The sequence below is a fragment of the Trichophyton rubrum genome (assembly GCF_000151425.1).
Source record: "Trichophyton rubrum CBS 118892 genomic scaffold supercont2.2, whole genome shotgun sequence".
Classification (NCBI taxonomy): Eukaryota; Fungi; Ascomycota; class Eurotiomycetes; order Onygenales; family Arthrodermataceae; genus Trichophyton; species Trichophyton rubrum.
Window position 1 is genome coordinate 631,399 of NW_003456427.1, and position 26,278 is coordinate 657,676.

General features: G+C 48.1%; 7 protein-coding genes across 8 annotated transcripts in view; 4 read left to right on the top strand and 3 right to left on the bottom strand.

Moving 5' to 3' along the window:
* TERG_01788 (uncharacterized protein) overlaps nt 1-7,744 on the bottom strand; it is an 8,880-nt gene extending 1,136 nt beyond the window's left edge. The window contains exons 1-3 of the mRNA XM_047747808.1: nt 6,264-7,744; nt 5,976-6,206; nt 13-5,918 (exon numbers count right to left, since the gene is read on the bottom strand). Coding sequence (XP_047603773.1) covers nt 13-5,918; nt 5,976-6,206; nt 6,264-7,145 — 7,019 coding nt within the window. The 5' untranslated portion in view covers nt 7,146-7,744. The remainder of the gene's footprint in view (nt 1-12; nt 5,919-5,975; nt 6,207-6,263) is intronic.
* Nucleotides 7,745-8,541: 797 nt separating this feature from the next.
* On the top strand, nt 8,542-12,512 carry TERG_01789 (NADPH-cytochrome P450 reductase). 2 transcript variants are annotated; one of them, XM_047749344.1, is made up of 3 exons: nt 8,542-8,758; nt 8,854-10,673; nt 10,730-12,512. In XM_047749344.1, the coding sequence occupies exons 2-3, from the start codon at nt 8,886-8,888 to the stop codon at nt 11,024-11,026; spliced, it is 2,085 nt and encodes a 694-aa protein (XP_047605510.1). In that variant the 5' UTR covers nt 8,542-8,758; nt 8,854-8,885; the 3' UTR covers nt 11,027-12,512. The 2 variants fall into 2 exon arrangements, with proteins under 2 accessions (XP_047605510.1, XP_003237066.1); XM_003237018.2 differs by having other exon boundaries at nt 8,542-10,673.
* A 514-nt stretch (nt 12,513-13,026) lies between these two features.
* Nucleotides 13,027-15,394, top strand: TERG_01790 (uncharacterized protein; the record flags this gene model as incomplete). Its single annotated transcript, XM_003237019.1, has 7 exons — nt 13,027-13,134; nt 13,252-14,213; nt 14,266-14,356; nt 14,414-14,503; nt 14,564-14,658; nt 14,718-15,038; nt 15,091-15,394. 7 exons carry the CDS (start codon nt 13,027-13,029, stop codon nt 15,392-15,394), a joined length of 1,971 nt encoding a protein of 656 aa, XP_003237067.1.
* A 666-nt stretch (nt 15,395-16,060) lies between these two features.
* Nucleotides 16,061-17,017, bottom strand: TERG_01791 (uncharacterized protein; the record flags this gene model as incomplete). The annotated part of the gene is made up of 1 exon (XM_003237020.1): nt 16,061-17,017. The coding sequence occupies one exon, from the start codon at nt 17,015-17,017 to the stop codon at nt 16,061-16,063; it is 957 nt and encodes a 318-aa protein (XP_003237068.1).
* A 712-nt stretch (nt 17,018-17,729) lies between these two features.
* Nucleotides 17,730-18,729, bottom strand: TERG_01792 (uncharacterized protein; the record flags this gene model as incomplete). Its single annotated transcript, XM_003237021.2, has 3 exons — nt 17,730-18,521; nt 18,597-18,673; nt 18,726-18,729. 3 exons carry the CDS (start codon nt 18,727-18,729, stop codon nt 17,730-17,732), a joined length of 873 nt encoding a protein of 290 aa, XP_003237069.1.
* A 435-nt stretch (nt 18,730-19,164) lies between these two features.
* TERG_01793 (ATP-dependent RNA helicase DBP10) lies at nt 19,165-21,987 on the top strand (the record flags this gene model as incomplete). The annotated part of the gene is made up of 1 exon (XM_003237022.1): nt 19,165-21,987. The coding sequence occupies one exon, from the start codon at nt 19,165-19,167 to the stop codon at nt 21,985-21,987; it is 2,823 nt and encodes a 940-aa protein (XP_003237070.1).
* Nucleotides 21,988-22,663: 676 nt separating this feature from the next.
* Nucleotides 22,664-23,626, top strand: TERG_11761 (uncharacterized protein). The gene has a single exon (XM_047750823.1). The coding sequence runs from the start codon at nt 22,892-22,894 to the stop codon at nt 23,402-23,404; it is 513 nt and encodes a 170-aa protein (XP_047605511.1). The 5' UTR covers nt 22,664-22,891; the 3' UTR covers nt 23,405-23,626.
* Nucleotides 23,627-26,278: the final 2,652 nt, after the last annotated feature.

Consider the following 26,278-nt stretch of genomic DNA (forward strand, 5'->3'; position numbering starts at 1 on the left):
GGTATAGAACACGGCATGTACATGTTTCTGGTGAGATTTGACTGCACAGCCGGGATTGGGATTGACCATCCGTTGGGCTCAGGGATGCCATATAAACTCTGAATCCCTTCAAACTCCTTCCGGATAGCTCTTGATGAAGCCGAAGAAGCCATACTCATTCGAAGGTGGTGACGCTCCATGGGGTTGCCAGCAACCGTCATAATGTGGTCAAGAACTCCAAGGGCCTGGGCGCAAAGGTTTGAGTGCAGAAGCCGAAGCAGGGGGGATATGAGGTCAGGGCCATGGCAGGAGATATCTGGTCGACGCATGTCAATCTCCGATATAACTGAACTGAGAATCCGCATGAGGCTGACTCGGAACCACGACGTGTTGTTAGTTAGCAGGCCCATCAAGAATACCAAGCTCTGCACATCCTGGCCTGGGAAAAAGTACATCGATATTGAGTTGACAATAACAGCCAAAAATTCATCACTTGTCCGATATTGTGTTCGGGAGAGAGCTAACAAACTGTTGGACAATTGAGTGTAGCCTTGTTTGTCAGCAATGCTTGCGAGAAGAGTCGCATGAATCTCGATATTGGTTGACGGCTTAGAAGGATCATATTCATTTAGCAGTTCAGGTAGGTTTGCCCAGACTGCAAACAACAAGCGATTCCCATCACCAATTAGATCATTATTTGGTAATACCGCTAATCTTCTCAGCATCCGGAGCGTTTCGTGTAAGGACTCCGACGATTTCAATCCCTTATAGACTAGGTCCTGAATCCCGCAGAATTCTCCCTCCCATTTCGGCGGCTTACTTTCTAAAAGTTTGGCAGCCACGCCCTCGTCAGAAAGATCTATTTTATCCAAGTACTTTTCAAGCATAGCAAGACTTTCCATAAATTCACGTTCATGAATTGTGTTAAGGCAAGCACAGGTAGTCCAAAACAGCTGAGGGTATCGTAAGAGGTCTTGTGGGGCAAGGGAGCTGATGATGACTTTTAATGTGGTCAGTATTTCCATCGAGAAAGTCTGGTAGTCCGTTTCTTCCTCGGCAATGGTATTCGATAACCGTGCAAGCATATCGGCAAGCATACGAGAATCAAGAGACGTGGATATGCATCTGAATACTTGAAACGACCGACAGGCGAGATGCCTAACGGGACAGGAAGTGGCCCAGTTCAACGCTTCCCTAGACCAGTGGTCATTTACCCCTTCGTAAACAGCGGTAAATATTCCAGCTACGCTGTGGGCAACATGATGCATAGACGATGGCACCCTTGTGCCTGCTGCTTTCTCATCCTTTCCATTGTTGTCCTCATACTCCCAAACCACAGTAGAATCACTTTGCCTAATGCATTCCACGAAATCCTCGATAGATTGACGTTGGGCACCTTCGACCTCATTTTCCAGTTTCGATGCGACAAGCTCATGAATTAGATGGACCAGCATTTCCCGAGCTTGTTCTCTAACGGTCAAAGTATAGTGGTCCCAAAATATAAGTGCAACATGGATTAGTTTGATTACACTCTCAAATCCGATGCTCACTGGTGCAACCATCAAATCGACAAGGAATATCATGGACACCTGTCCCAAAGATAAGCCAACCTGCTTGTTCCCGACGGGTAAAATGGTACCCAGGTCCGCAACGTATGGCAGGCTTGACAGATCAGACGGAGCGGGAAGCGGCTCACGCCGCTCGTGTACCATGTTTTTCGGTACGACTTGAAGTAAGAAGAACTCGATTACCTTGGAACCGGCTGGAGTCGAGGCTAGGAAAACAACTATTTGTTTAGCATAATCGACGAAATTTTGTTCCCTCCTCTCTAAGCAAAGATTGATAATAAAGTCAAGAACCAGCTGCACATTGCCAGCATGGGGGCCGGTTGCAAGAGCTTGCCAAAGAGCCTGAACCTCGTTTGGTAGCACAGTCCCAGACCGAATGGTGATTTCAAAAAGGTTGGATAGTAGCATGTATGATCTTGAAGTCGGACCACCATTCGGATCTAGTTGAAGCTCGATCGCTTGGATCCAAGGGAGAATTGCAGCAACCATATTACGCTGTGTATCCGGCTGGATATTTTTGAAGTGCAGGGAGAACTCTGAAAAAATGATGAACGCCAAATCAGCATGTTGCTGTGCAAGTCGTTTCGAAGTCTCGAATTGAGCAAGCTTATAAACAGCAGTTGTCCTATCAGAGATACTGATGTCGAAATCCTGTAATTTCGAGTTTTTCTGTTCTCGCTCTTCAATTGTTCTCAGTAAGCGAGCGGATTTCATGCGGATCTCCCTTTTAGAGTTCCCGAGAGTGAACAAGACGGCACCTAGTATGCGCCAAAATGCAACCGGGTAGTCACTTTCCTCCACAACAACTTGGGAAAAAACTTCAAAGTAGCTTTCGAGAGCCTTGGGTCGCTCCGATAGGTAACACATCTCGATACATTGCTCAAGTAAGTACGGGAGGGTTTTGTTGTGAACGATCAGATTCTTTAATGCTCGTCGACCAATGGTATGTAACTTGTCGCTTTCAGTGTTGAGGATAATGTCGATCCATGAAAGCATACGCCTAATATCGAACTGAAGAATGGCTCCGCTTTCAGTCGAAATGCGTATCGGGCCTCCGCAGAGAGACGCCATGGCACTCAGCGCAGCAGTACGTAGGTTTCTTTTCTCAATCTCCATTGCAGCGGTACTACGAACCTCCCCATTCTCTCTCTGCCTTGCAATGGTAAGCTTCCGCATGTTTTCCTCTCGAACCGCTATTTGGCTCTGATTAGGAGAGTAGCCACACCAGTCTTCCATGAGGGAGAAGGCGGATTTCCTGGATTCAAATGGCATCCATCGAGTAGGTTCTTTTGTCCGTTTAATACCATCGAACAGCTGTTCAAGTAGTCCGCAGAAGTGAAATCGAAGATTTTGGAACTCCAAATCATTTTGCACTTCCACATCACTAAGGAATATCCGAAGGTCTCGGGTATACGTCACCATGTTATTAAGTATCCAGTCGTCATTGGAAACTTCCGGCTCTTTGAGAAAATGCGAAGTCGCTTTATACACATTGGTCACTTCCGTTCTGAGTAGATCTGTACGTCTATTCCGTCTTGGTGTGCTTGGGGTGCGAAGGTGAGTCCCGATGCGAACTTTAGCCTCTTCCTTGCAAGTAGTTACAGCATATTGCAACGATTCCAAGAGGGTCCGGTACAACGCAATGTTGATAGAGCCTAGGGCAACAACAATGGCACTTCTGATGGAATCATGGGGGGCAGAGAGAAGCGGAATCACGAATGCGAAAAGGGACCTTGCCGAGTTAATCTTATCCTGATTTTGTTGTCCAGACTTGGAGGCCTTCCGAGCGTGCTGTGCATTTGCCAACTGGCTTTGAGACTGCGCACCAGCACTGTTCAACGTAGTGCAAGCCATGATAAGATATAGTTTCCACTGTTCAATCATGACTTCAGGTGACGTTCCGTTTCGTAAAATAATCGGACGCGTGGGAATATGGTCAGGAGAATTTATTTGTATAGGCGGGGGCCCTTCAGCTATATGTGTAATTTGTTTGTGCATGTGAACCAATCTAGCACAAACGATTTCACGCCCAAGAGTGACGGCAAATGGGCAAGTATCGAAACTGATACGAATGAGATTCGGAAACACTTTAGCCCACAAAGTGGAGTCGTATGACACTTCGCTACTGCACAGTTCAATAAGGGTGTTGTGAGCTGTATTTTCTTGCCTGCCCTTTTGTAGCCTGCTTCTTTCAGCAACGGTCAGGGACTCATCCTTTAAGTCTAAAACTCGTCGTGAATCACCTTCCATTATGCGGATAATCCGGGTATTGCTCTTTCCTAGTGCCGTGTCGAATTCCGTCACAAGGCGAAGAACGGTGATAGCAAATGCCCGAACAATCCTAGACTGAGAACATAAAAAGAACAGACCATGGGATTCGATCTCCTCCACATGAGCAAGGACGCCAGAGAGGTCGAGCTGAAGTCCTCGGGCACCTGTGCCAGCCTTCTCAGCCAAATCAAAGGTGGCATCTTTGGTTTTCTGCCTAATTTCCTCGATCCATATTTGTATAAGTTGAACGTATAACTGTAATGTTGATTCAATATGGCCAGGACCCAGCATTCCCTCATCGGACATTGTTGAATACCTGGCGTCAAAATTGAATATGAACCGAGCAAATCCGATAGCAACGTGCTGAGCATATGATTGGCGAGCAATCGACTTGAGTGATTCTGCAGACGACGCTGCAATATTAGACTGTACATGTGCAGTTCCGGTGCAAAGTAGGTTAATAAGGGAATTGAATGGTATATGATCCGAAAGGCAGCGGGGAAGCGCCTGAACAGCAACATGTAGAAGATCGTAAAAGCCTTGCTTTTGGTCAGGAGTGCTCGCATGGTCATCGCGTCGTCCGAAGGTGAAATGTTCTGTTATGGGAGTTTTAGGCGTAACACCGCCAAATTTTTCATCGAGAGCTGCTTGTCCCCCAAAGGTGTTGTCACATAATATTGTGATCTTTCCTAATATTTCACAGAAACGTAGGTAGTATTTTCGCGTGCTATCATTCAACTTAGATGGGTTAAATGGGATCGGAGAGGGTTGGGATTTAGGGGTTGATGCTGTGGTATATTGTGGCTCGGGGATAGACGCTTGAGGAGCGAAAGGGGAGATGGGGTTTTGCTCCGTGATTGCAAATTCTTGGGGAAAAGGAGGAGGTGTCCCTCCACCATTTTCGATATCAGCCATGATCGCCAGGAATGAACGGATGCCGATGACCATCTTTTCTGGTTCCATATGCTCGATTTTCAAGTCCTTGCCGGATGCAAATAGATCAGAATTGACTAGAGGGAATATGATGGAACGGAAACACATCTCTGGATGTTTGAATCCAATCATGCGTACTAACTGGGTGATTGGTTCTGCAACTGTAGGCTCGGTGGTGAGATAGGTTCGTCTACCACCCGGAAGAACAATTCGAATCACCTCTTCCGTTTTACGGAGAGGATTGCTTAGCGGGTCGGCATAGCGATACAAATAGGTCCAGAGTAATCTGCATATGGCCTGAAGTGCGGCTGCTCTAGTGGGGCGCTCTTTCAGCTTCGGCGAAAGAGCATTCACAGTGGGCATCCATTGAGAGAGGAACGTGTCTCGAGGTGATACACATAGGAGGAGGATATGAAGAGGGAAAGCGCTATTCCAATGCCGAGGTTTGATAAGAACTTGAGATAGACGAGGCACAAGGATCTCTAGGAATTCCTTCCATTTGGGCGAGGACAGGTCACAACCAGGATTGGCGGCGATAGGAAGCAGAAAAGTCTCGAGTATCTGACAGTATGCTTGTTTCAGCCGTTGGCCGTGTGCATCACTGAACAGCCTAGCAAGTGATTGTAAAAAATCACAGGTCTTTACCCATCTCTCATCAGGGTAAACTCGAAGCCGAAGGTGTCGCATTCCATAAATTAATAACTCGGCTCTAGTCTCGGCCTCTTTGATAGCAGTTATCCGTCCCTCCTCTCGTTGGTATTGAGCCAGTTCAGTAAGGTACTGATTGGAAACACTGGAGAAGTTGTTTTCACTCATGATACCGAGTAATTGACCATAGATGCGCCAATTAGCCATTCTCAGTGGTGATGCAGCAATTTGTTCCGGATCAACCGCTTTCAGCTGTCCAAACACAATGTCCTCCAGCCGGCTGGCCATTTCCTGTGTAATCGCATTGATAGAACTTTGATTGAATATTTCAATAAGGACTCGACAGACAAGATAGACGGAGACCGTTGCCCGTCGTTCGGTCATGAGTATGTCTTCCTGTCGGTTAATGATGGGAATGGATGGAGGTGGGGACCCAGCGTCTGGTGCGTCTGCTCCAGGCTGTGGAGGTTCTGTGTTGCGTCGGATTATGGTCGCCGATATTTGTGGTGGAGGTTTAGGCTTAATAGCAACGTTAGGAGCGGCTATATCATGCTTCGATGTTGGAATAGCACATACCTGAACCCAGCCTTGCTTTGCGGTAGCAGCAGCATCACCCTTTGACTTTCTCCATACCATGATCGTGTCGATAAGTGGTTTTGGTTTCTGTTTCGCAATATGACCGAGGGCAGCTATAAGTTGATCAAAGGTTGGGTCCGCACCAGGACCGCATACTTGTTCTACTGGCGCCTCAAACTCCCCTAGGCTCATGATACATTTGTTGATCTTTTCCTCCGCTTGGCCCACGAACTATATATAGTCAGTATTGTTTGTGAAAGGAAACAAGTAGATTACGGCATGACGAACAGAATTAAAAAGGTGATGGAGAGCATACTCTCCCACTGTCTTTGCTTCCTGGTTTGTATGACCAGACCGAGTTTTCGAGTGAGAATTTTCCCTGCGTAGTTTACCCGTTGTAACAGCTCGACGATGGGAGTGTTGGCGTTCCAAGCCATCTGGCCTCACAGTATCCTGTATCAACGACAGAGGGGAGGCCTGAAGAATATTCCCCACGCCGCCGGCAGAGGATACAAAGTTGGAAGACGAGTAGTCTCCATTCTCTCGAGAACCGCCGTTAAGCTTAGATTCGTTCAGAGACGGCGTGAATCCAGCTGCCGAGATCATCTCGGGACTGAGAGGGCTAGAGGTGACTTGCGAATTGGCAAAACTAGGTCCTCTCGAGTGTTGAATGTTGCCGTGGACGATAGAGGCCTGACGGTGATGGCCGTACGAGTTCGACGGCCGTCTTTCTAGGCTTTCAGTGCTATCAGACGCAACGCCGCCGGGCCGTTCTCGCTCGCTCAACGGCTCCGGACTCTTCGAGTGAGACTGGTTGCGTAGCTGGGGGTGTAGTTGTAGAGAAGAAGCAAGGCCAAATCCAGTTGCCGAAGTCGCATCTCCCGCCCGGCCTCGAGCACTAGAAACATCTCGACTGTGTGGCGTTGACGAAGGTGGGTTTCTCGTGGCAGCAGAAATGCCAGAAACACCAGCAGCAGGAGGAGCAGACGCAGAAGCGGCTCTGTCTGAGGGAGAATGGATGGCAGTTGTGTGCGCCGCCAGTCCTGATCCTGCTATTGCGGCGGCTGCTGCTGCTCCTGGTGCTGCCACTGCCGCTGTCGGCTCGTCAGGGGTCGAACTACTACTACTGAGAGCCAGGGACTGGCCTTGACCTAGCGGGGCCTGTCGCATCGGGTGTGGACTAGCTGCAACAGCTGGTGAGTGAGATGATGTCAAGCGCGTTTCACCCAACCAGAGGCCCGAGGGCGAACAAGACGAAAAGACAACGCAGTAGACAGGGAAGAACAGGGCAATACATGGCGCAGGCCAATAGCCATTGAAGGAGGCAGAGAAGACAGAGCGAGCGAAAGGGCTTACTTACGAGTCTGCTGCATGATTGCTCAAGGGGGCCCCAAGCAGATGGGTGGTTATCAGCTTAGCTATGCAGTGGCCGTCTTGCTCCCCGCATTCTCCTGCTATCCATTGCCCATGCTCGGGACAGAGGGTCGACACTACGCTGAGGAGGCTCCGAGAGAGCGCACAAGAAGCACAGCAGACGTGTCTCTGGTCATGGTTGAGCGGTGTCGTAGGTGGCTGTTCGAGGTCGGTGGTCGATGGGAGTTCAGGAGTTGAGGTTGCGAGGCCGAAGGTCGTGGTGGTTGATGGGTGACTAATCAGGACGTCGACGCTTCTTAACGACTACAATCTACGACGACAAACTGCACAGAAGATGACTGCAGACGATGCGAATCGCCCGTTGGCTATACGAGGAGAGAGAGAGAGAGAGAGAGAGAGAGAGCTGTGGTTTATAGGTACGGAGTGAGTGCGGTAAGCAGGGATACTCTGGCCTTGCCTGTCGTTGCGGTAGCTGAGATGCTTGCATGGCGCGGGTGGCTTATGGACATGGGCTTATACACACATATCTGCAGGTCAGGATGATGATAGTCAAGCCAACGCCATTGTCACTGGCCATTTGATCGAATGCCAGGCGACATGCAGGAGACAGCAGTAAGCAGGCTAAGGTTCAATATAGCGCCGTAGCCCGGCTGACCAAAGACTCTGAAAGCTCAACAGATTTGAAATACATCAGCCAAAAAAAAATCTACGGGAAGACAAGGAAGGCTCGGATCCCAGGTCAGAGCCCGAAGAGCAGAGCCTTGGGATTGAAGATCAATGATCCGGCAAGGCTAGGAGATATTTTGTGCGAGGGGAGGTCTAAGTACAGAACCCCTGAGCAGCTGTATCCGTTCCCAGGGCGTAGGCTGACATTCTCCCCTGACCGCTGCCATCCCCATCCCGCATTGTTGTCCAGTATTATTCTTCTTCCACCATTTCACGGCTTACATAACTTGTGGACCACAGAGATAATTTTCGTGGCGCGGAATCACACAAAGAGAAGCAAGCGTGAGGAGGGCGGAATCACAGGCCAAGTGGTTGCCCGGTGCCCGAGGAAAAAGAAGGACGATATTAACTGGCAAGGAACAGCGTAAAAAAACAAGAAGATTCGGCAAGGAGATACTAAAAGACTTGAGCAAAGTAAAGCAACCTGTCCAGCCTTCGGCATCCCACAGGGAAAAAATCACCCCAGCACGGCTAAAAAGAACTAAGCGGCCGCCGAACGAAACTTTCAGCCGGAGAATCAGATAATTCGAGCAATAATCACCCCATATATTTTTTTTGAGCCGGCGCAAGATCCAAAAAGAGGACGTGCCCCTCCTGACTTGCGTTGGACTGGCGGCGTCAACGGACACGTATATCGGATCGACTTTGATAAAGGGAATCGAAAATTGAGACCAGCCTTTTGTGTGCGTATTCCGAGCCCCTGAGCCTTTGCATTTAGGCAATAGCAAAGCTACAGCAGACCTGCTCACATATTTTTCCTGTTTGCTTCTGCATATAGCTCGTCGAAATAGCCGTTGGCCTCCAGGCAAAATGGCGCAGGTTGATACTCTGGACATGCTTGTCCTGGCGGTCATACTCGTTGGGACGATAGCATACTTCACCAAGGGCAAATACTGGGCCGTCGTAAAGGACCCCTATGCCTCCTCCTACGCCGCAACAAACAGCGCAAAGCAAGGTCAGACCCGGAATATCGTCGAGAAGCTCGAGGAAACCGGCAAGAACTGTGTCATCTTCTATGGCTCGCAGACCGGTACCGCCGAAGACTATGCCTCCAGGCTGGCGAAGGAGGGATCGCAACGCTTCGGTCTCAAGACCATGGTTGCTGATCTGGAAGACTATGACTATGCCTGCCTCGATAAATTCCCCGAAGACAAGGTTGCCTTCTTCGTCCTGGCTACCTACGGCGAGGGTGAGCCGACAGATAACGCGGTCGAGTTCTTCCAGTTCATTACCGGTGACGATGCCAGCTTTGAAGACGGCGGATCGCCGGAAGACCAGCCACTCTCCAAGATGCGATATGTTGCGTTTGGTCTCGGAAACAACACCTACGAACACTACAACGCCATGGTTAGAATTGTGGATAAGGCTCTGACCAAGTGTGGTGCTAAGAGGATCGGTGATGCTGGAGAAGGCGATGACGGTGCTGGAACCATGGAAGAGGACTATCTCGCCTGGAAGGAACCCATGTGGAAGGCTTTGGCGGAAGAGATGGGCCTTGAAGAGAGAGAGGCTATCTATGAACCTACCTTCAGCGTCATTGAAGAAGCGGACTTGAACACCGAATCGGAGAATGTCTATCTCGGCGAGCCAAACTCTTCTCACCTCAAGGGTCGAGGCCAGGGACCTTACAACGCCCATAACCCATTTCTCTCACCCATTGTGGAGTCTCGCGAACTGTTCTCCGTCAAAGACCGTAACTGCCTGCACATGGAATTCGACATCAAGGGAAGCCAGCTCAATTACCAGACCGGTGACCACATCGCTATCTGGCCCACCAATGCCGGCCAGGAAGTCGACCGTTTCCTCAAGGTGTTTGGTCTGGAAGAAAAGCGTCATACCGTCGTCCGTGTTAAGCCTATCGATGTCACTGCCAAAGTCCCGTTCCCCCAGCCAACCACCTATGACTCCGTGGTCAGATACTACATTGAAACCTGCGGCCCCGTATCGCGACAGTTCATCTCCCAGCTCGCTGCATTCGCTCCGGATGAAGAGACCAAGAAGAAAATGATCCGCATTGGTGAAGATAAAGACGTTTTCTCTGACAAGGTGTCTGCCTTCTACTTTAACATCGCCCAAGCTCTGCAATCCTTCACCGATAAGCCCTTTACCGCCGTCCCATTCTCCCTGCTCATCGAAGGTATCCCCAAGATCCAGCCAAGATACTATTCCATTTCTTCGTCGTCTATAGTCCAGAAGGAAAAGATCAGCATCACTGCTGTTGTTGAATCGTTACGTGTCCCCGGTGCCGGCCATGTTGTCAAGGGTGTAACAACCAACTACCTTCTTGCTTTGAAACAGAAACAGCATGGCGAGCCCAACCCAGATCCATTCGGTCTGACTTATGCCATCTCTGGACCACGCAACAAATACGATGGCTTCCATGTCCCTGTACATGTGCGTCACTCCAACTTCAAGCTCCCGTCCGATCCTTCGAAGCCAATCATCATGGTTGGTCCTGGTACCGGTGTCGCTCCATTCCGTGGTTTCATCCAGGAACGAGTCCATCAGGCTGAAAAGGGCGAGACTGTCGGCCCTACTATCCTTTTCTACGGCTGCCGTAAGAGCACAGAGGATTTCCTTTACAAGGAAGAGTTCGAGGTTGGTCTATCTTCTTTTTTTATTATTTATTTATTTATTCTCTAACGACATAATAGGAGGTGTCCAAGAAACTCGGTGATTCCTTCAAGCTTATCACTGCTTTCTCCCGTGAGACCTCTCAGAAGGTATATGTCCAACACCGTCTCAAGGAACACGCCGAGCTAGTTAGCGATCTACTCTCCAAGAAGGCAAACTTCTATGTCTGCGGAGATGCAGCCAACATGGCTCGAGAAGTCAACGTTGTCTTAGGCCAGATCCTCGCTGAGCAACGAGGCCTGAAACCCGAGAAGGGTGAGGAACTCGTCAAGCATATGCGAAACACCGGCTCGTACCAGGAGGACGTCTGGTCGTGAGCATCATCTAACCGCCACTATCTACCTCATTATCTTATCCTTTACCGCCACCTACTAACCGACTTGCATATTCCATACTTCCGTACCTTCATCATGCTCAGATGGGCAGATTAATACCTCTAGGTGTCAGGAAAGAGAATTAAAATAAAGATAAGAGAAAAAGGAACAGGGAAGGTCTGTCTCATTAGAATTTGCGATTTAGGTTCTTGCTGGGGTCTGTCTGGACTGTTGATTTTCTTCCCGCCGGGTCTTCCGAGCAAACGGCCTGTTTTCATCCTCCCTTCTCATTCTTGGCCTTCGCTGTCTACTATCCCCTAAGTTGCTAATATTTGCTTTCTTTATTGATGCTTGACTTTGGATAGATCGTCTTCCTCTCCTTTTCCCTCTTTCCCCCTTTTTTTTACGTTTACTAGACTATTAGTTCATGAGTGATGACGAAGAAGCATATACAGACAGGACTATATATCACCTTTCTAAATAACTTTTCAGAGTAGCGGTTATTCTTGAACGTCGTAATATTGTGGCTGGCTGGACGAACATACATCAGATGGTGTCCTTTGATAGATCGATTATTATCCCTTGGCTGGCGCTTGGTCTTTGTCAATGCATGTTAGCTAGTCCTTGAGAAGGCAGTATCTCAACTCCTGATGAAGCCGTTGAATCTGATGCCGGTGTCTGCTAGCAAAAATTTGGCTGACTAGTTCGTTAGTTAAGCTCGCCAAGGCGGAATCCTCCGTCCTACGCGGAATGCATTCTCAGCCTCTTGTTTTCTTCTTTCCTACGTTTCTTCTCTGCGTTTGTTAGTTATTGATTTCTGGTGTCCGAGTGAGACTGGCTGATATATGGTAGGCGTGCTAATAATTTACTGCTCTAGCCCAAGATTCAGCCTTTGGTAACTCATAAAAGAGTTGACTTAGCTCAAGGCTAACCAAGATAGCTAACTACTGAGTTATCCTCGTATACCCATCGCTAAGGATCGTTATCAATATACATACCAACCAAGAGCCCGGCGGCAGAGCTGCTCTCCTAGAACCGCAGATAGCATACCCATATTATGTAAACATCTAGCAACGACTATACATATAAATGTCAACAATGCTTTCTCCTGCTTGTTCATTCATCTAGCCTGCTTTCAACATGGCCCTGTGAACTTGATATACCCTAGATACCACCACAATAACATGGGGCTGTCCTGGCCTCCAATACCATCCTATTGAAATGGAACTGCCACAGAATATCATGTCTCTTTATCCAGGCTTATTCTGCCCTCTATTCAGGCACCTTCTGGCTGTCCTGCCAGCAGAGATGCATTTGCTATGCGGCATCCACTTCGACGATACAGGCACTATCAGACTGCTTCCGTCTGATCTCACAGTCACTGCTAGCTCATATATATAGACCCTCCAGCTTTCTTTCTTCCCTTCTTCTTTTTTCTCTTTCTTCTCTTCTCTTCACAATCACAATCTTCTTCTTCTTCTTCTTCTTCTTCTTCTTCTGCTGCTGCTGCTTCTTCGGCTTCTGCTTCCTCGCCTTCGACTTCGACTTCTCAGGCGTAAAAAGCGCTTTCTCCTCCGCAGACGTCCAGGTTTCCTCTTTCGGCCATCCTGGGCTGCCTGCTTCCTCCGCCTTGCCTGCCCCTCCTTTCGACTGACGTCCGCATAGCCTTTTTCTTCCCCTTCGCGCCCTTTTTTTCTCCCCGTCTTCAGCTTCATCTTTTTTTCATCTTCACTTCATCTCCTCTCATCGTCTTCTGCATCCTGAGTTATCACCAGCATCAAGTTCTCCGTTGCTAGTCTTCGTCGTCCGTATCTCAGAGGCTTCTCTTGTTATTCTCCTGCTCTAGTTCCCCAGACAACCGCTGTTTTTACAGTCAAGATCATCCTTTTTCGTCCTTGATACCCTCAGTGTCCCTCATTCCGTCTTCTTACCACCCCAGAATCCATTATATTTGCCGTCAAGCAGCTGTTTTGTACGTACGGTTTTGTATCTATTCGGCTCACATGTATGCTCATAGGAATTTCAACGCTGACATGAAGGCCGTGGGCGGTTTTAGCGGCTATCCTGCTGCGTACAAGCCGGATAGACGTCAAGCATATCCTCAAGCTAGAGTAAGTCTGCTCACCTGTCCTGACTTTTGCTGTACATTATATACGCTCTTTCGGGGATTTCTGCATCTTCAACTCCGTATCAAGCATTATTCATGCTGACATGGCAACACTGTATAGAAGTACTGGAGACCAGCCATGCAGGTTAGATCTCAGGCTGAAGCTACGGCTCCGCAGTGCCAGGGAGCTGGCTACGTGCAAGAAAATCAGCCTCACCACCCGTACGTTGGTCAGCAGGCCTATGGCCCACCTGCTGGAGTTGCCAACAATCCTAGCACTGTTAATGGAAGCGTTTTGGCCCATCCTTTCAACAAGATGTCTCTTCAGAGCCAGGCAAATGGCTCCAAGCCCTTTCCTGCCAAAGGTGGTATGCCGATGCCCAATGTTGATATGTCTGGTATCCAGCATTATGGACAGTACATGATGGCCCCTAATGGGCCCATGTTTGGTGGCTACACTCCAGCACCGCAATTTGGACAGTTCCCGATGCGTGCTACTGATCAAGGTAGCTCTCTCCAATGTATTCCTCCTAATTTTTTCCCCGGCTTTCCTATTAACCCTCCCTTTACTCCGGATTGTGTATCTGGGTACCCCTGGCCGTATTATCCAAATGGTGATTTTCCAAACCACGGGAATATTCCCCTTGATCCACGGACCTCTGTTGACGAAGTGAATACAGGAAGCCCCAATATGGGCCTATCTGGACCACCACAGGATTATTACCCTGGTGCTGCTCCAGTTGACCGCTCTTCCGCCCCGGGTTATATGTATAACAACCCTACACCTCAGCAGCTTCTTCCCTACCAAATGATGAAGTCTGGTTCTGGTTATGTCCTCCAGGACCTGGATGCCCTGCTCAAACAGGAGCCTCCTATCCCACGTGCTGTCCCCGCTATGTGGACTAACCCTTCCGATCTAACTCTCGCAAAGTGCCTTGAGAATCGTGAAGGTATTACTAATGTCTACATCCGTGGGTTCCTCCCGGAGACCACAGATGAGATGCTGCATAACTATGCCTCACGTTTTGGCAAGATTGACAGATGCAAAGCCATCATTGATTTGGAGACTGGATTGTGCAAAGGGTATAGTTCGGTATCTTTTGTCTCTTTTATACCTTTACTAATTGCTCTCTAGGTTTGGTTTTGTCCAATTCTTTAGCTTCGATGCCTGCGAGAATTGCATTCGAGGATTCTTCCACCTTGGGTACCAGGCTAGCTTTGCACAGGTAAGGGACCTAAGTCTCGAAGCATCCTGGGCGTTTCTTTTAGCTGACTTTCTCTAGAAATCTCGCAACTCCCGTCTTAAGGACCTGGAAGACAAGAATTCCACAAACGTTTATTGCACTAATGTTCCCATTGACTGGGCTGAGGCAGTATGTGGAATATTATTGTCCGATCTCTACACCAAGCACATTCTAATGTTAGTGCTCTAGGACCTTCGTCGTCACTTTGAACCTTACCAAGTCGTATCTGAGAAAATCAGCCGAGATGAAAAGACTGGAGTTAGCAAGGAAGTTGGCTTTGCTAGGTTTGTCATTGTTCTCAGGTCACTTCCAAGCCAGCTAAGTTACTGACTGTAAGCTCCAGATTCGAGACCCGTGAAATTGCCGAAAAGGTCGTGCAGCAATTCCACAATGTTGTTGGAAAGGATGGAGTAAAGCTCCTCCTGCGCTTTGCAGATACCAAGGCTCAAAAACAGCTCAAACATCAAAGCAACGAGCGTCGTGCTTACCGTGCCGGAGAGTATAACTACTCAGTTGAGCTGGTTAATAGTGCTACTCCATCTCCGAGCCTCCATCGTCTACAGCAAGCCGCCTCTCATTTTAGCCCAACTTCTCAGAATAGCTACCCCTCTCCAATTGGAGGTGTTGGACAAGTTTGGACTCCTGCAACATCTATTTCTCCACCGTATGAATTCTCCAGCCCCTTGCTACAGCTTGACATATACTAATGCCACTAGAAGCGGCCCCATGATGAACAAATCTATGAACGGGATCCGCACCGGCTCATGGGCATCCCGACGACCTCAACTCAATGCTGAGACTACTCCAAGCGCTCGTGGAAGATTCACAGTCCATAGAAGCCCTTTGGCAGATGATCTCTCTAGCTCATCTTCGACTACCGTCCTACCACTTCCACACATGAGTGGAAGTAAATCTGAGAATTCTAGTCCCATGAAATCGAGAGCCGCAAAGACGAGCATCATGTCGCCAATCCCCTCTCGGAAGGATATCATTGTTTCAACTCCACGGTCATCCTGCTAAGGCCCCCAAGCTTAGCGACGAAGACAAACTCTTATTCTTTCCATTACATGCTGGATCACGGGACTCAAGAGCATACCAATATCTGATCCCTTTTTATGACTTTATGACACATTGATTTGATTTTCATTTTATTCACAGTATCCGGACGGTGAGGCATTCTGTATCAGAACTGATCTGTTTTCTTTTTCTCTTTGATTTTATTCGCCTTGATTGACAATTTTCACCGGCCAAGTACATGTACCTGCATGTATTATGGGGATGTCGCTCATGTCTACTCTCATTCATACTTATGAGATATCAACATGATCATACAGGTTATGGATGGTGCCAGGAACTCGTGGGCAGATAGTATTTTTTAGTTAGCCTTTACACGTTACGCTTCTTAACGCAGTTATTTGAATGCCAACATCCCCAGTTGTACCACTCAAAATCCATCGTAGATTGATAAAATATCCCGAGATAGGTGTCAACAATTGAGAAAGCATTTCACTGCATTGCTTTTTGAATGCGAAGAAACGTAAACGTACCTAGGACAGCTTATCTCCTTAATTCTAGGCATATATTAATAGCCCCTCGCCTCTATTATTTCCACTTTTTGATAATTCACTTTCTGTAGTTCTGGAGACTAGAAATCTAAAAGTTAGGGAAAGGGAAAAAAAGACAAAGTCAGTCCCTCCCCAGACGCTCCTCTTCATCCTCTATTAACTCGTAGGCAGGTTTATAAGTAACAACATGACTATTCACTCCACCATTCTCAACTGTCCCCTTTACCTTCAATTTCGGGTTTGGATGGGTATCATTGGTTCCTCCTAAACTGGTATATCCCTGGTCATAAAGCGGGCAATATTCTATTCCCAAATGTTTGATGAACGCCCAAATCTCCACATAATGCCAATCGATTATAGGATGGATACGCATGAAATCCGGCCATCCATGATCCGTACGATCGAAATGCGTTAACTCACTGCCATGGGGATCAGTGCGGCGTGTTCCGACAAATATAGCCCGTACCTGTGGATTGCAAGACAGGTACTCTGCAAACGTCGAGCGGATGGTTGAGTGTGGAGGATCAGTTGAGTGACGGGTTAACTTGAGATGGTAAGCCTGTGACGATTGTGTGACGAATTGCTCGACCGAAGGGAATGGGTGCCTAGGCTGTGCGTATATTGCCGGTATATATGTTGGGTGAGAAGGAGGGGTGTTGCTGCTATGAGATTGGTTGCTGGCGATGGAGGAGGAGCATGATGATGGACTGGTTGAAGCGCAGTGCCGATGGAGGCTTGCGAGGAAGAGAAGGAGGAGAACAAGACAGTCCTTGCCGCCGTTATAGGAGATGGAGAGTTCGTGGATGGGGTATCTTGTTAGGGATTCTCGGATAACGTCTAGAGAGATACAGGTTTGTTGCTGGACACGGTAGAGTAAGGAAGAAGGGTCATGGTCCTCGGCAAGGAATGCTGTTATTTGGTTGTGTAGATTGCGAGTCACTGTGGACAAAGGCGGTAGGGTCGGCGGTTCAAGTATGCCTGTCGTTTCTTTTGACTGCTGCTCGGCGCCATGCAGGGCTGTTTCCGTTGAAGATTTGTCCGCGCCGTTCGCCTGGCTGATACCGTTTAGGTCTGTCATTGCAGATCCGACGGTATATCATGTAGTGGGTGTATTGATTGAAGTGAGATGCGGTATCCCCCGCCGAGGAAGGCAGCTTGCAGTTTGTCTCTTTCTCGCGATTCCAGCTGGATGTTGTGATGTGTATGCGACACCTTCACGGCTGTGGAAGTGAGATATGGTCTGATTGAGATCCTTCCGAGGATAAGTGCTTATGCTGTGCAGGCTGAATACGGGGTGTCAGCTGTGGGCCATACGGAGGATTTTTATTTTGTTGCTCTGTACGGAGTAGTCCCCTTCTCAATTCCCTCGACCAGTGGCGGGCGTCGGTTGATATCCTTACATATAAGGATTCAGCGCAGTAATAAGAAGAAGTTTTCGATTTGACTGCCTTTCACTGCTGCCGCTGCCGAAGAAATGAATGCACTAAGGTTAAAGTATTCTGGCGTTGCACACCGTGGCAAAGATAAGGCTGAGTAAGCGGGGATGGCATTGCGGCGGCGGCTAGATAGCCGACCTTGTGCTATGCATGGAAGAAGATGCATACCAATACGTAAGAACGTCGCGGTGATTCTGGTTCATGTTGAACGGCGTATGCTGGTCGTAGAATTATACCATTACATCTCTGGACATCAATTTTTGGACATATAAATCCAACAGGGCTGGACCCGCTGAATAGACTCATCTATAGATCTCCAATAACCAGTGGTCAACAAGCCAGGTAATAGCCACATCAGCAATCAAGAATCTTCCAGGTGTCCTCATCTACCGTGTGGTATATCACACTGAGTCCCAGGAGCTCTTCGGCTGCTTTATAGACTTCATTTACATTCACCTGCATTATCGGCGCCAGAACATTCACATGCATGCCCTCATTAGTCTGTCTGCTGTTGCTGAGAGCATCATATAGTTTTCGTGCCATCGGTGACATTCGTGGTAGGGAGAGATTGCTGCCACCCATATCCATCGCACCACCTCCGGTGCCGGCTCCCGCCCCAGAAGCACCACCTGCCTTCGGTGGCGGGCCTTTAGTGAAATGGAGATGTACTGCTGTGGCCTCAAGGAAATGAACATGGTACTCGTTAATATTCGTTATGGGCCGGATTAACACCGCGTTAACCTGCCGCCGGTCATTAAATGTTTTAACATTGGCAAACACCTTTGCGTATCCGTTTGTTGTTATCTGGTAGGCTCTCGGTCGTCCGGACTTGTTTGTCACAGCAGCTGGGCCAGCATTGCTACCAGCACCGTCCATGGCCATGACGTCCATGGCTTCAAGCTCATCGAACGCCTCTTTTTCTTCAGGAGGAATGAAATATTTCACGTCCGTCTCTCCGGTGCCGTCGTCTAGCTTGTACGTGATGTGTGTCGCTAGCTTGTTGACATTTCGAACCTGTCCCACAAAACATACTTGATTGATATCGGCGTTATCTATTTTGAAGGGGGCTTCGGGGAATGCCTGAGTGGCATCGTTTAATTGTTTAATGGTCACTGGCCGAACCGATCTAGATTCACCGGAGTATGTCTATACCCCCTCAGTCAGCTCATATTCACATACAACGAGGCGACAATTCCACTGCAGGTTCTCCATGCTGTGTACCTTTGACTGGCTGCTGTTGTCACCTTGTGCAAAACCGCCCTCCCCCCCGCCATATGGCGTTGAGCCGTACCCGTAATCTGTAGTTGTTGGTTAGCTGTTTGAACAGGCACCCTATAGAATGGAACTCACCCATGACAGCTCTATTTATGCTAGAAGACCGGCTATAATCGAGTAACAGTGTTCACCCGCACCGCAGCAGGTTGTCTTGATCTCTATTTGCGTCTTTGTCTTCGTCGCTTTTAATTGAACTTCGCGTGTTTTTTTCTTTTTGACGCGTCGAGGGAGTGTCACGTGGTTTTCATAACGGAGAAATTGATATTCCTTCCGAACCGTTTTTGGAACCCCAAACTTTAAAATATATCAAAAAGTTTACTTAAAGAAATATTCAATTTTGATATTTGATAGAAAGACAGCTACGCCGACGTGACCCTACACACGGCCTAGAGCAACTATACACCCGGAAGCTCTAGTCTGTTTCTTATGTGTATGAATGGTATTCTTGTACATCTAACCAATCATTTGGACAGACTTTGAGGCTTCGATTATACCACAAATAACTTTCCCCACGATGCCTCAGCGGGCAGCCTCTCCGGCTCAGTCGGAGGCCGAGTTTGATTTGACAAAGACTTTATTTGCTGCAGATGATGACTCCGATACAGAGCTTCCTTCAAAGAAGCAAAAACAAAAGAAGAAACCAGAAACACATGCACAGACACTGGACATGATGGCGGAGCTAGAAGGCGAAGAGGACGACGATGGTGATGCTACATTCATTGCTACCGAGCAATCATTGATGAACCGCAAAGCATCTGCCTTGAAAGGACGCACAGTAAAGAAGGGCGGCGGATTTCAGGCGATGGGCCTTAATCCTAACTTGTTGAAAGCCATCACACGGAAGGGATTCTCAGTTCCAACACCCATCCAGCGGAAAACGATACCACTATTACTGGATGATCAAGATGTTGTGGGTATGGCGCGCACTGGGTCGGGGAAAACAGCTGCTTTTGTCATTCCCATGATTGAGAAGTTTAGGAATCACAGTACCAAAGTTGGTGCAAGGGGGTTGATTCTATCACCATCTCGAGAATTAGCATTGCAAACTTTAAAGGTTGTCAAGGAACTTGGCCGAGGGACCGATCTTAAATGCGTGCTTCTGGTTGGAGGCGACAGCCTTGAAGAACAGTTCGGATATATGGCGTCAAACCCTGACATTATCATTGCTACTCCTGGTCGATTCCTTCATCTCAAAGTAGAAATGAACCTGGATCTTTCCAGCATTCGGTATGCTGTATTTGATGAAGCCGATAGACTTTTTGAAATGGGTTTTGCGGCCCAGCTCACTGAAATTCTGCATGCATTACCCACTTCTCGCCAAACACTCCTGTTTTCTGCAACACTTCCAAAATCTTTGGTGGAATTTGCTCGCGCAGGCTTACAGGAACCAACCCTTATTCGCCTGGATGCAGACAGCAAAATATCTCCCGATCTTCAAAGTGCATTTTTCACCGTAAAGTCTGCCGACAAGGAGGGCGCATTGTTGCACATCCTTCATGACCTCATCAAGATCCCAACTGGTGAGACTGAGGCTGGGAAAATGGCAAAGAAAGAAGCTCAAGAGGGGAAACAGGGAGCCTCGAAAAAACGAAAACGGGCGGATATGAAAGGACCAAGCGCACACGGTACTCCCACAGAGCATTCGACCATCGTGTTTGTGGCGACAAAACATCACGTCGAGTACATCGCCCATCTTCTTCGGCATTCTGGTTTTGCAGTCTCATACGCGTACGGTTCACTCAATCAAACAGCGCGCAAAATCCAAGTTCAGAATTTTCGAGCCGGGATATCCAATATATTGGTTGTAACCGACGTTGCGGCTAGAGGAATTGATATTCCTGTACTTGCAAATGTCATTAACTATGATTTCCCTTCTCAGCCTAAAATATACATTCATCGTGTTGGACGTACCGCCAGAGCAGGCCAGAAGGGCTGGAGTTACAGCCTGGTACGTGATTCAGATGCACCATATTTAATTGATTTACAGCTATTTCTTGGACGACGGCTTCTCATGGGCAGAACGGCTACGGAAAATGTCAACTATGCGGAAGACATCGTTGTTGGTAGTCTGCCGCGAAAGTCCCTTGAAAGCCACTGCGAGTACGTGGATAAGCTGTTAAGTGATGATATTGATATCGAAGGACTACGTTCAGTTTCTATTCGGGGCGAAAAACTCTACATGAGGACCCGAAATTCCGCTTCGGCTGAAAGTGCAAAGAGAGCAAAGGATATCGTCGCCGCCGATGCCTGGGTGACGATACACCCGTTGTTCAATGATGAATCGAGCAGATTGGAAGTTGAAAGGGAGCAAATGCTTGCCAGAGTCGGAGGATACAAACCGCAGGAAACCGTTTTCGAAATCATGGGTAAACGGGGAGGGAAGAGTGGAAATGAAGAGGCAGTAGAGGTAATGCGCAAGATTCGCTCCGTCATGGAAAGGAAGAAGATACGGAGGGAGTTAGCGTCGCAGAATTCGCCGTTGCAAAACTCGAAGGAAGGGAAGATAGATGATGACGCAGGTGGAAACCTGGGTGACATGTCAGACGAAGATATTGATGCCTCAATACACGATGACCCGGATATGTCTCTTGCCGAAGAATCAGACCTGGAAGTGACATTCTCATACCCAAAACAAAGCAAATCCCGTTCAAACGTCGAGAACGGCAATCAAAGCAACACTTTCCAGAACCCTGAATATTTCATGTCTTACACCCCAACATCTATCTCGCTTACAGAAGATCGCGGCTATGGAGTCCATAGCGGCTCAAATTCGAACACCAATTTCGTTGAGGCTTCTCGATCTGCCACCATGGACCTTAACGGTGATGAAGGTGCTCGTGGCCTTGGCGGAGTAGGTTCAATTAAGCGTTGGGACAAACGGCATAAAAAATACGTCTTACGTCAAAACGACGAGGATGGCTCCAAGGGGGAGAAACTTGTGCGAGGCGAGAGTGGAGCGAAGATTGCTGCAAGCTTCCGCAGTGGCAGGTTCGACTCCTGGAAGAAGGGGAAGAGACTTGGCCGGATGCCGAGGGTGGGAGAGATGGAAAATTCCAATCTCGGTAATACCGGGGGTATTCCTGGAAGGAAATATAGGCATAACAAAGAGCAGGCTCCAAAGGCCGCGGACAAGTATCGTGGGGACTATGAGAAAATGAAGAAGAAGGGAGAGGCCATGCAAAAACGACGGGAAGATGCAGGGATACCGACATACGGAGGCAAGAAGAATGTCAAAACTGAGCTCAAGAACTCCGAGGATGTACGGAAAGCCAGAAAACAGCTGGAAAAGAGGAAAGAGAAGAATGCTCGACCGTCTAAAAAAGGTAAAGGTCGATAGACATGAAGTCACAAGAAACACACCTATCGTGTTTTTTAGAAGACATGGGATCTTCATTCCCAGCTATAATAGACAGTATGCAAACTATACAGCACATATGGAATCAAAAAGCATTACCGAGCTTCAGCAACAGAAGGCCCTCTTTTCAGTGAGATAAGGAGTATGCCTGCAGCTCCCAGCATTTCCCTTCAACTAACCTCTTCACACGCTCCTATCTTGCAGCACAGGCAAAGCCCCTGGTTCCCAGGTCCGTCACCGTGTGACCGCTTTCTCATCCTTGCTCAGCGAGCTTGGCTCCCCGTCGCCTGCTCAAATCACCTTGATTTGATATTACTTTGCCCCAACCGCGGCTTGCAGGTGTTTATATTCAGACTCGATATATTTCTGCATATCCCTGTCTGCCTCTCTAAATTTTTAAGGTATTCCCGAAAATCACCCGGCTAGCCCCGGTATTACTAGCTGTCCCGCAAACGAACTAACAACGTCAGAAGGTAGGAAAATGGAGGATGTCACTGTTGCAACTGGACTTCAGGGCTTCCACGTTGATCAACTTTAACCCTTATCAGCTCGCGGCGCTCGCGTGTGCCGTAGTCTAATTAATATACGGGGCAACGATGGTTTGAGATGACCGTTCTTTTTTGTAACGCCGGGGGGTCTCGGCACGGCTTGTCTCGCGCCCGGATTTCCAACCGTTCATTCAGGTTCTTCTTCTCAAAAAGTGGTATACCTATGAAACACCCCGTGCTTTTCGGCAGTTCAAGTCTGCCAGAAGATGTGAGGATGACATACTCCGTAGGATGCTACATATTGCGGAGATCCCGGTAGATCAGATTTGACTTTTCTCCGGGACACATGGGGGCGATTGTCAACGTTAGGGCCATCTCAACCTTGATTCGCAGGATCAATGAACAGCATTTTAATTGGACACAGCGGTTTCAGCTACTGCGGTATCGGCTTCGCTTGTGAAGACAGATCGTTTCGATGCCGGAGGTGGGCCGATGATGAGAGACGAGGGAATTCGAAGCAGCAGCAGAAGATGAAGCCTGGTTGCGTGGAACTCATGACTTGTTTTAAGTATACAAGCATCTCCCCTCCATGGCAAGCAGGGTATCGGGCATTCCGCAGGATGTTTACCAGGATATCCAAGCGACATCCGTATAGGCCATTTTCCCGCTGCCATTCGTCAACGAGACAAGAAAATCGACAGAAGGTTGGTGTATATTTCCCTGCTCATGGAGATGACCGTTCATCCTGGCTGTTGTTGAATGAGTCAAGACTGTCCCAGCTTCCATCTCGTTCTCCTTATACGGAAAGACATACCTCTTTTGGTTCGGCTCTCGCTTCGTTTGATGTTGAGCCAAAGACGTTTTTCAACGACTTTTCTTCCGGGAAAAAAAGAACCAAAGAAAAGGAGTAAAGAAAGAAGAAAAATAATCCTCCGTGTCCACAGAACTGTTTCTTCACCTTTTGCCGCACTTTATTTGCATGTCTGGCCTGATATACTCCGGCAGACCGGGTGTGAAGGGAAAAAGGACAAGAGCTCTGTTCAAAACGGCACTAAAGCAAGTTGGTTGGCCTTACCTCCAGTGGAGTTGTTACTTTGACCAGATGAAACAGCCCAGGGCAGCACGCTCGCAGGCGGTAAGACCCGGTGGGACACTGGTCAACGGTTCTTCCAGCAAGTGTATTTTGACTATCAGCCAGTCAAGAAGTCATTCGGTGCAGAATTATCTTCAGGCTGCCTCGTATATTCCGTATATACTGCATGACTAGACTCGAGAGCATATACATATATGGAAAGCAGCATGCTCAACTAGTCAAGGGAGCGCGGGGAAGCAGATGATAGGGGGGTGGAAGACCAGAAAATCAGTCTACCTATCAAAAGTCGATGTCTGATGTCTGTTTCTGGTTCGCTCCGAAAGGATAACTAAACCATCTCTTCTCCCGCTTGAGAGTTTATAGATGATTGTTGTCAAGAACCAGGCCAAGGAACGATGCGTTCCCTAGAGAACTCAAAGCAATGTTCCTCTCTTTCTTTCAGGCAGCATCTTCTTCTCCAGCTAGAGGAATTTCATCCTGCTCCTCCTGCTCTGCCTTCTGACCAAGACCTCCAGCAATGACCCTGGTTTGCGTATGCAGGGGATAACCTGGAGCCGAGATGAACACCCGCAGAAAGTCCGATTCTACTCGCCTGTCATTGTCGAGGCAGTGCAACATGTCGTATTTTGGTACAGCTAGCGTTGTTTCGCTGCAGTTCGATACGCAGATAACCTTGTCAATAAGTCCTGCAGCACGCTGAATCGAAGATAAATGAACTGCTGGGGCATAATTTTGAGCAATTATCGTGTGTCATAATGCCCTCTGCAGTCGAGCAGCAGTTGAACGTGATGAGATGTTGAGAGAACCCGGATCATAATATTGTCCGCGGGCCTGTGGAGTCTCCAGCTCATGGAACAAATATTGCTCCAGACAAGTCTCCTCCCTCTACTCCTTTTTCTTGCTTTCTTTCTTTCTTTCTTTTTTTCATTCTATGTATTTGCTCCGTATTCCTCCCTGTTTCCATGTGTTTTGGCTGTTCAAAACCATTCTCCAAATTTTCTCCTTTTTTTCTTTTCTCATTTTTGCAGCGTCTGACGAAAGTTTTCTAGATCTCCGTTGAAGAAGCCAGGAAGGCAAAAGTAACTAAAACTCTCCACATGGTCTCTATAACAGCAAAATTGATCCGAGCGGGCGATCGGTATAGCTCAATTCCCCCTCGGATAAGCTTCTACCGGAGAGGCCAATGGGGTTGTTTTATGTACGAGGCATCCCAGCGGTACCATGGACGGCTACGATCATGCATTGACGTTTCCACCCAGGCAGCCAAATAACGGGAGACGAACTCGGTAAATAATACCATAATTGCAGCCCTGGAGCCAATTAGCCTTGGGTCGCCCGTCAATCCCGAAGCGAGAACCAAACTACGAGGCAGAGACTAGACAAAAAGAAGACTATACAGGCGCCGATAACTTGTTTCCCGGTGCCTAACTATGGTTTCTTAAGTACTGTTTCAGACTCTCTCTGGTATATTGTGGCCAGACTATTTGATGGGATTTAATACGTAAAACCGCTCGGCCGGTAGGAAGCTGGTTCTCGCCATAATGCGGTGAGAACCCCCAATATAACAGGCTATTTTCCCCGGGAGCTTCTTATATCGGGGTAATTATATAACCACGGAGTACATCATCGAGGTATTTGTGAGGCGCTAATATAGTATTTTCACAGGGAGCCTCTCTTTACAATCATGTCCTTGTGTTGTTTTTGGTAAGGTCTTGCCTGGGGTTTGGAAAAAAAGAAAGCGAAAATGCCAAGTAGATTTCGGAAGAATGTCTGCCTCCTCTCTTTTTCCATTTCTTCTTTTCGGTTTCCATGATATGGAGACCAGAGGGGCTGTGTCAGATTCAGCATCAACAAATCCCGTCGTCGACCGCGCCGCCGAATAAGTCTTCTGCTTCGCCCATTTCGCCGTCTTCTTGCTCCCGGCGCCTAGATGGCCCATTATTGACGCGAACGGAATAATCCCACCAAAGCTCCCCATCAGCCCCGCCCAGAAGTTTGAATGGCAAATTATGCTCCAAATCCCAGGGAGACGGAGGACTCCGTCGCTCGAGCGAGTTACAGAACGCCATGTATAGCCTATCTTTCGGTATGGGGTGAGCCGAAGAGGAGCTATTGGCCCCGCGTCGATCCCGTTGATGCCGACCGACAATCATCAGGCGTAAGAAGGAAAGCCTACTGGAACAAAAATAAGGATCTCTCTCTGTCGACACTGGCAATTTAACAGAGTATTGCTGCTTTTTCATGACATTGATACTCCATAATGATGCAAGTTCAACCTGCTTGGAGAAATAATATTTCCCAAAGCCCATGCGGCACGAATGTCCTCAGCTTTAATACGACCTTTCATCGCATTAAACAGTGCTAAATAGAACTGAGACCACTAGAGCATGCCTTATTGCTTCATTTGGCTTGGCGACCTGGGAAGAAAGTCAGTGATTCCTCAGGCTGGATAGACATACATATATTACGAGGGGGGGGGTATCAATATGCCACACCACTATGGAGTTTTGACTTGCTCCTGCACAAAACCAAAAAGAAAAAAGAAAAAGCGAGTGATAACCAACAAGCACCATGAAAGTGTGTGGACGAGACGAAATTCGGACTTCGGGGATTAATTTTAGCTCACATCGTTAAGTTGGATCCCCATGTCAAATTCCATGGTTAGGGGCGATCAGGCAATGGACGCTTTTAC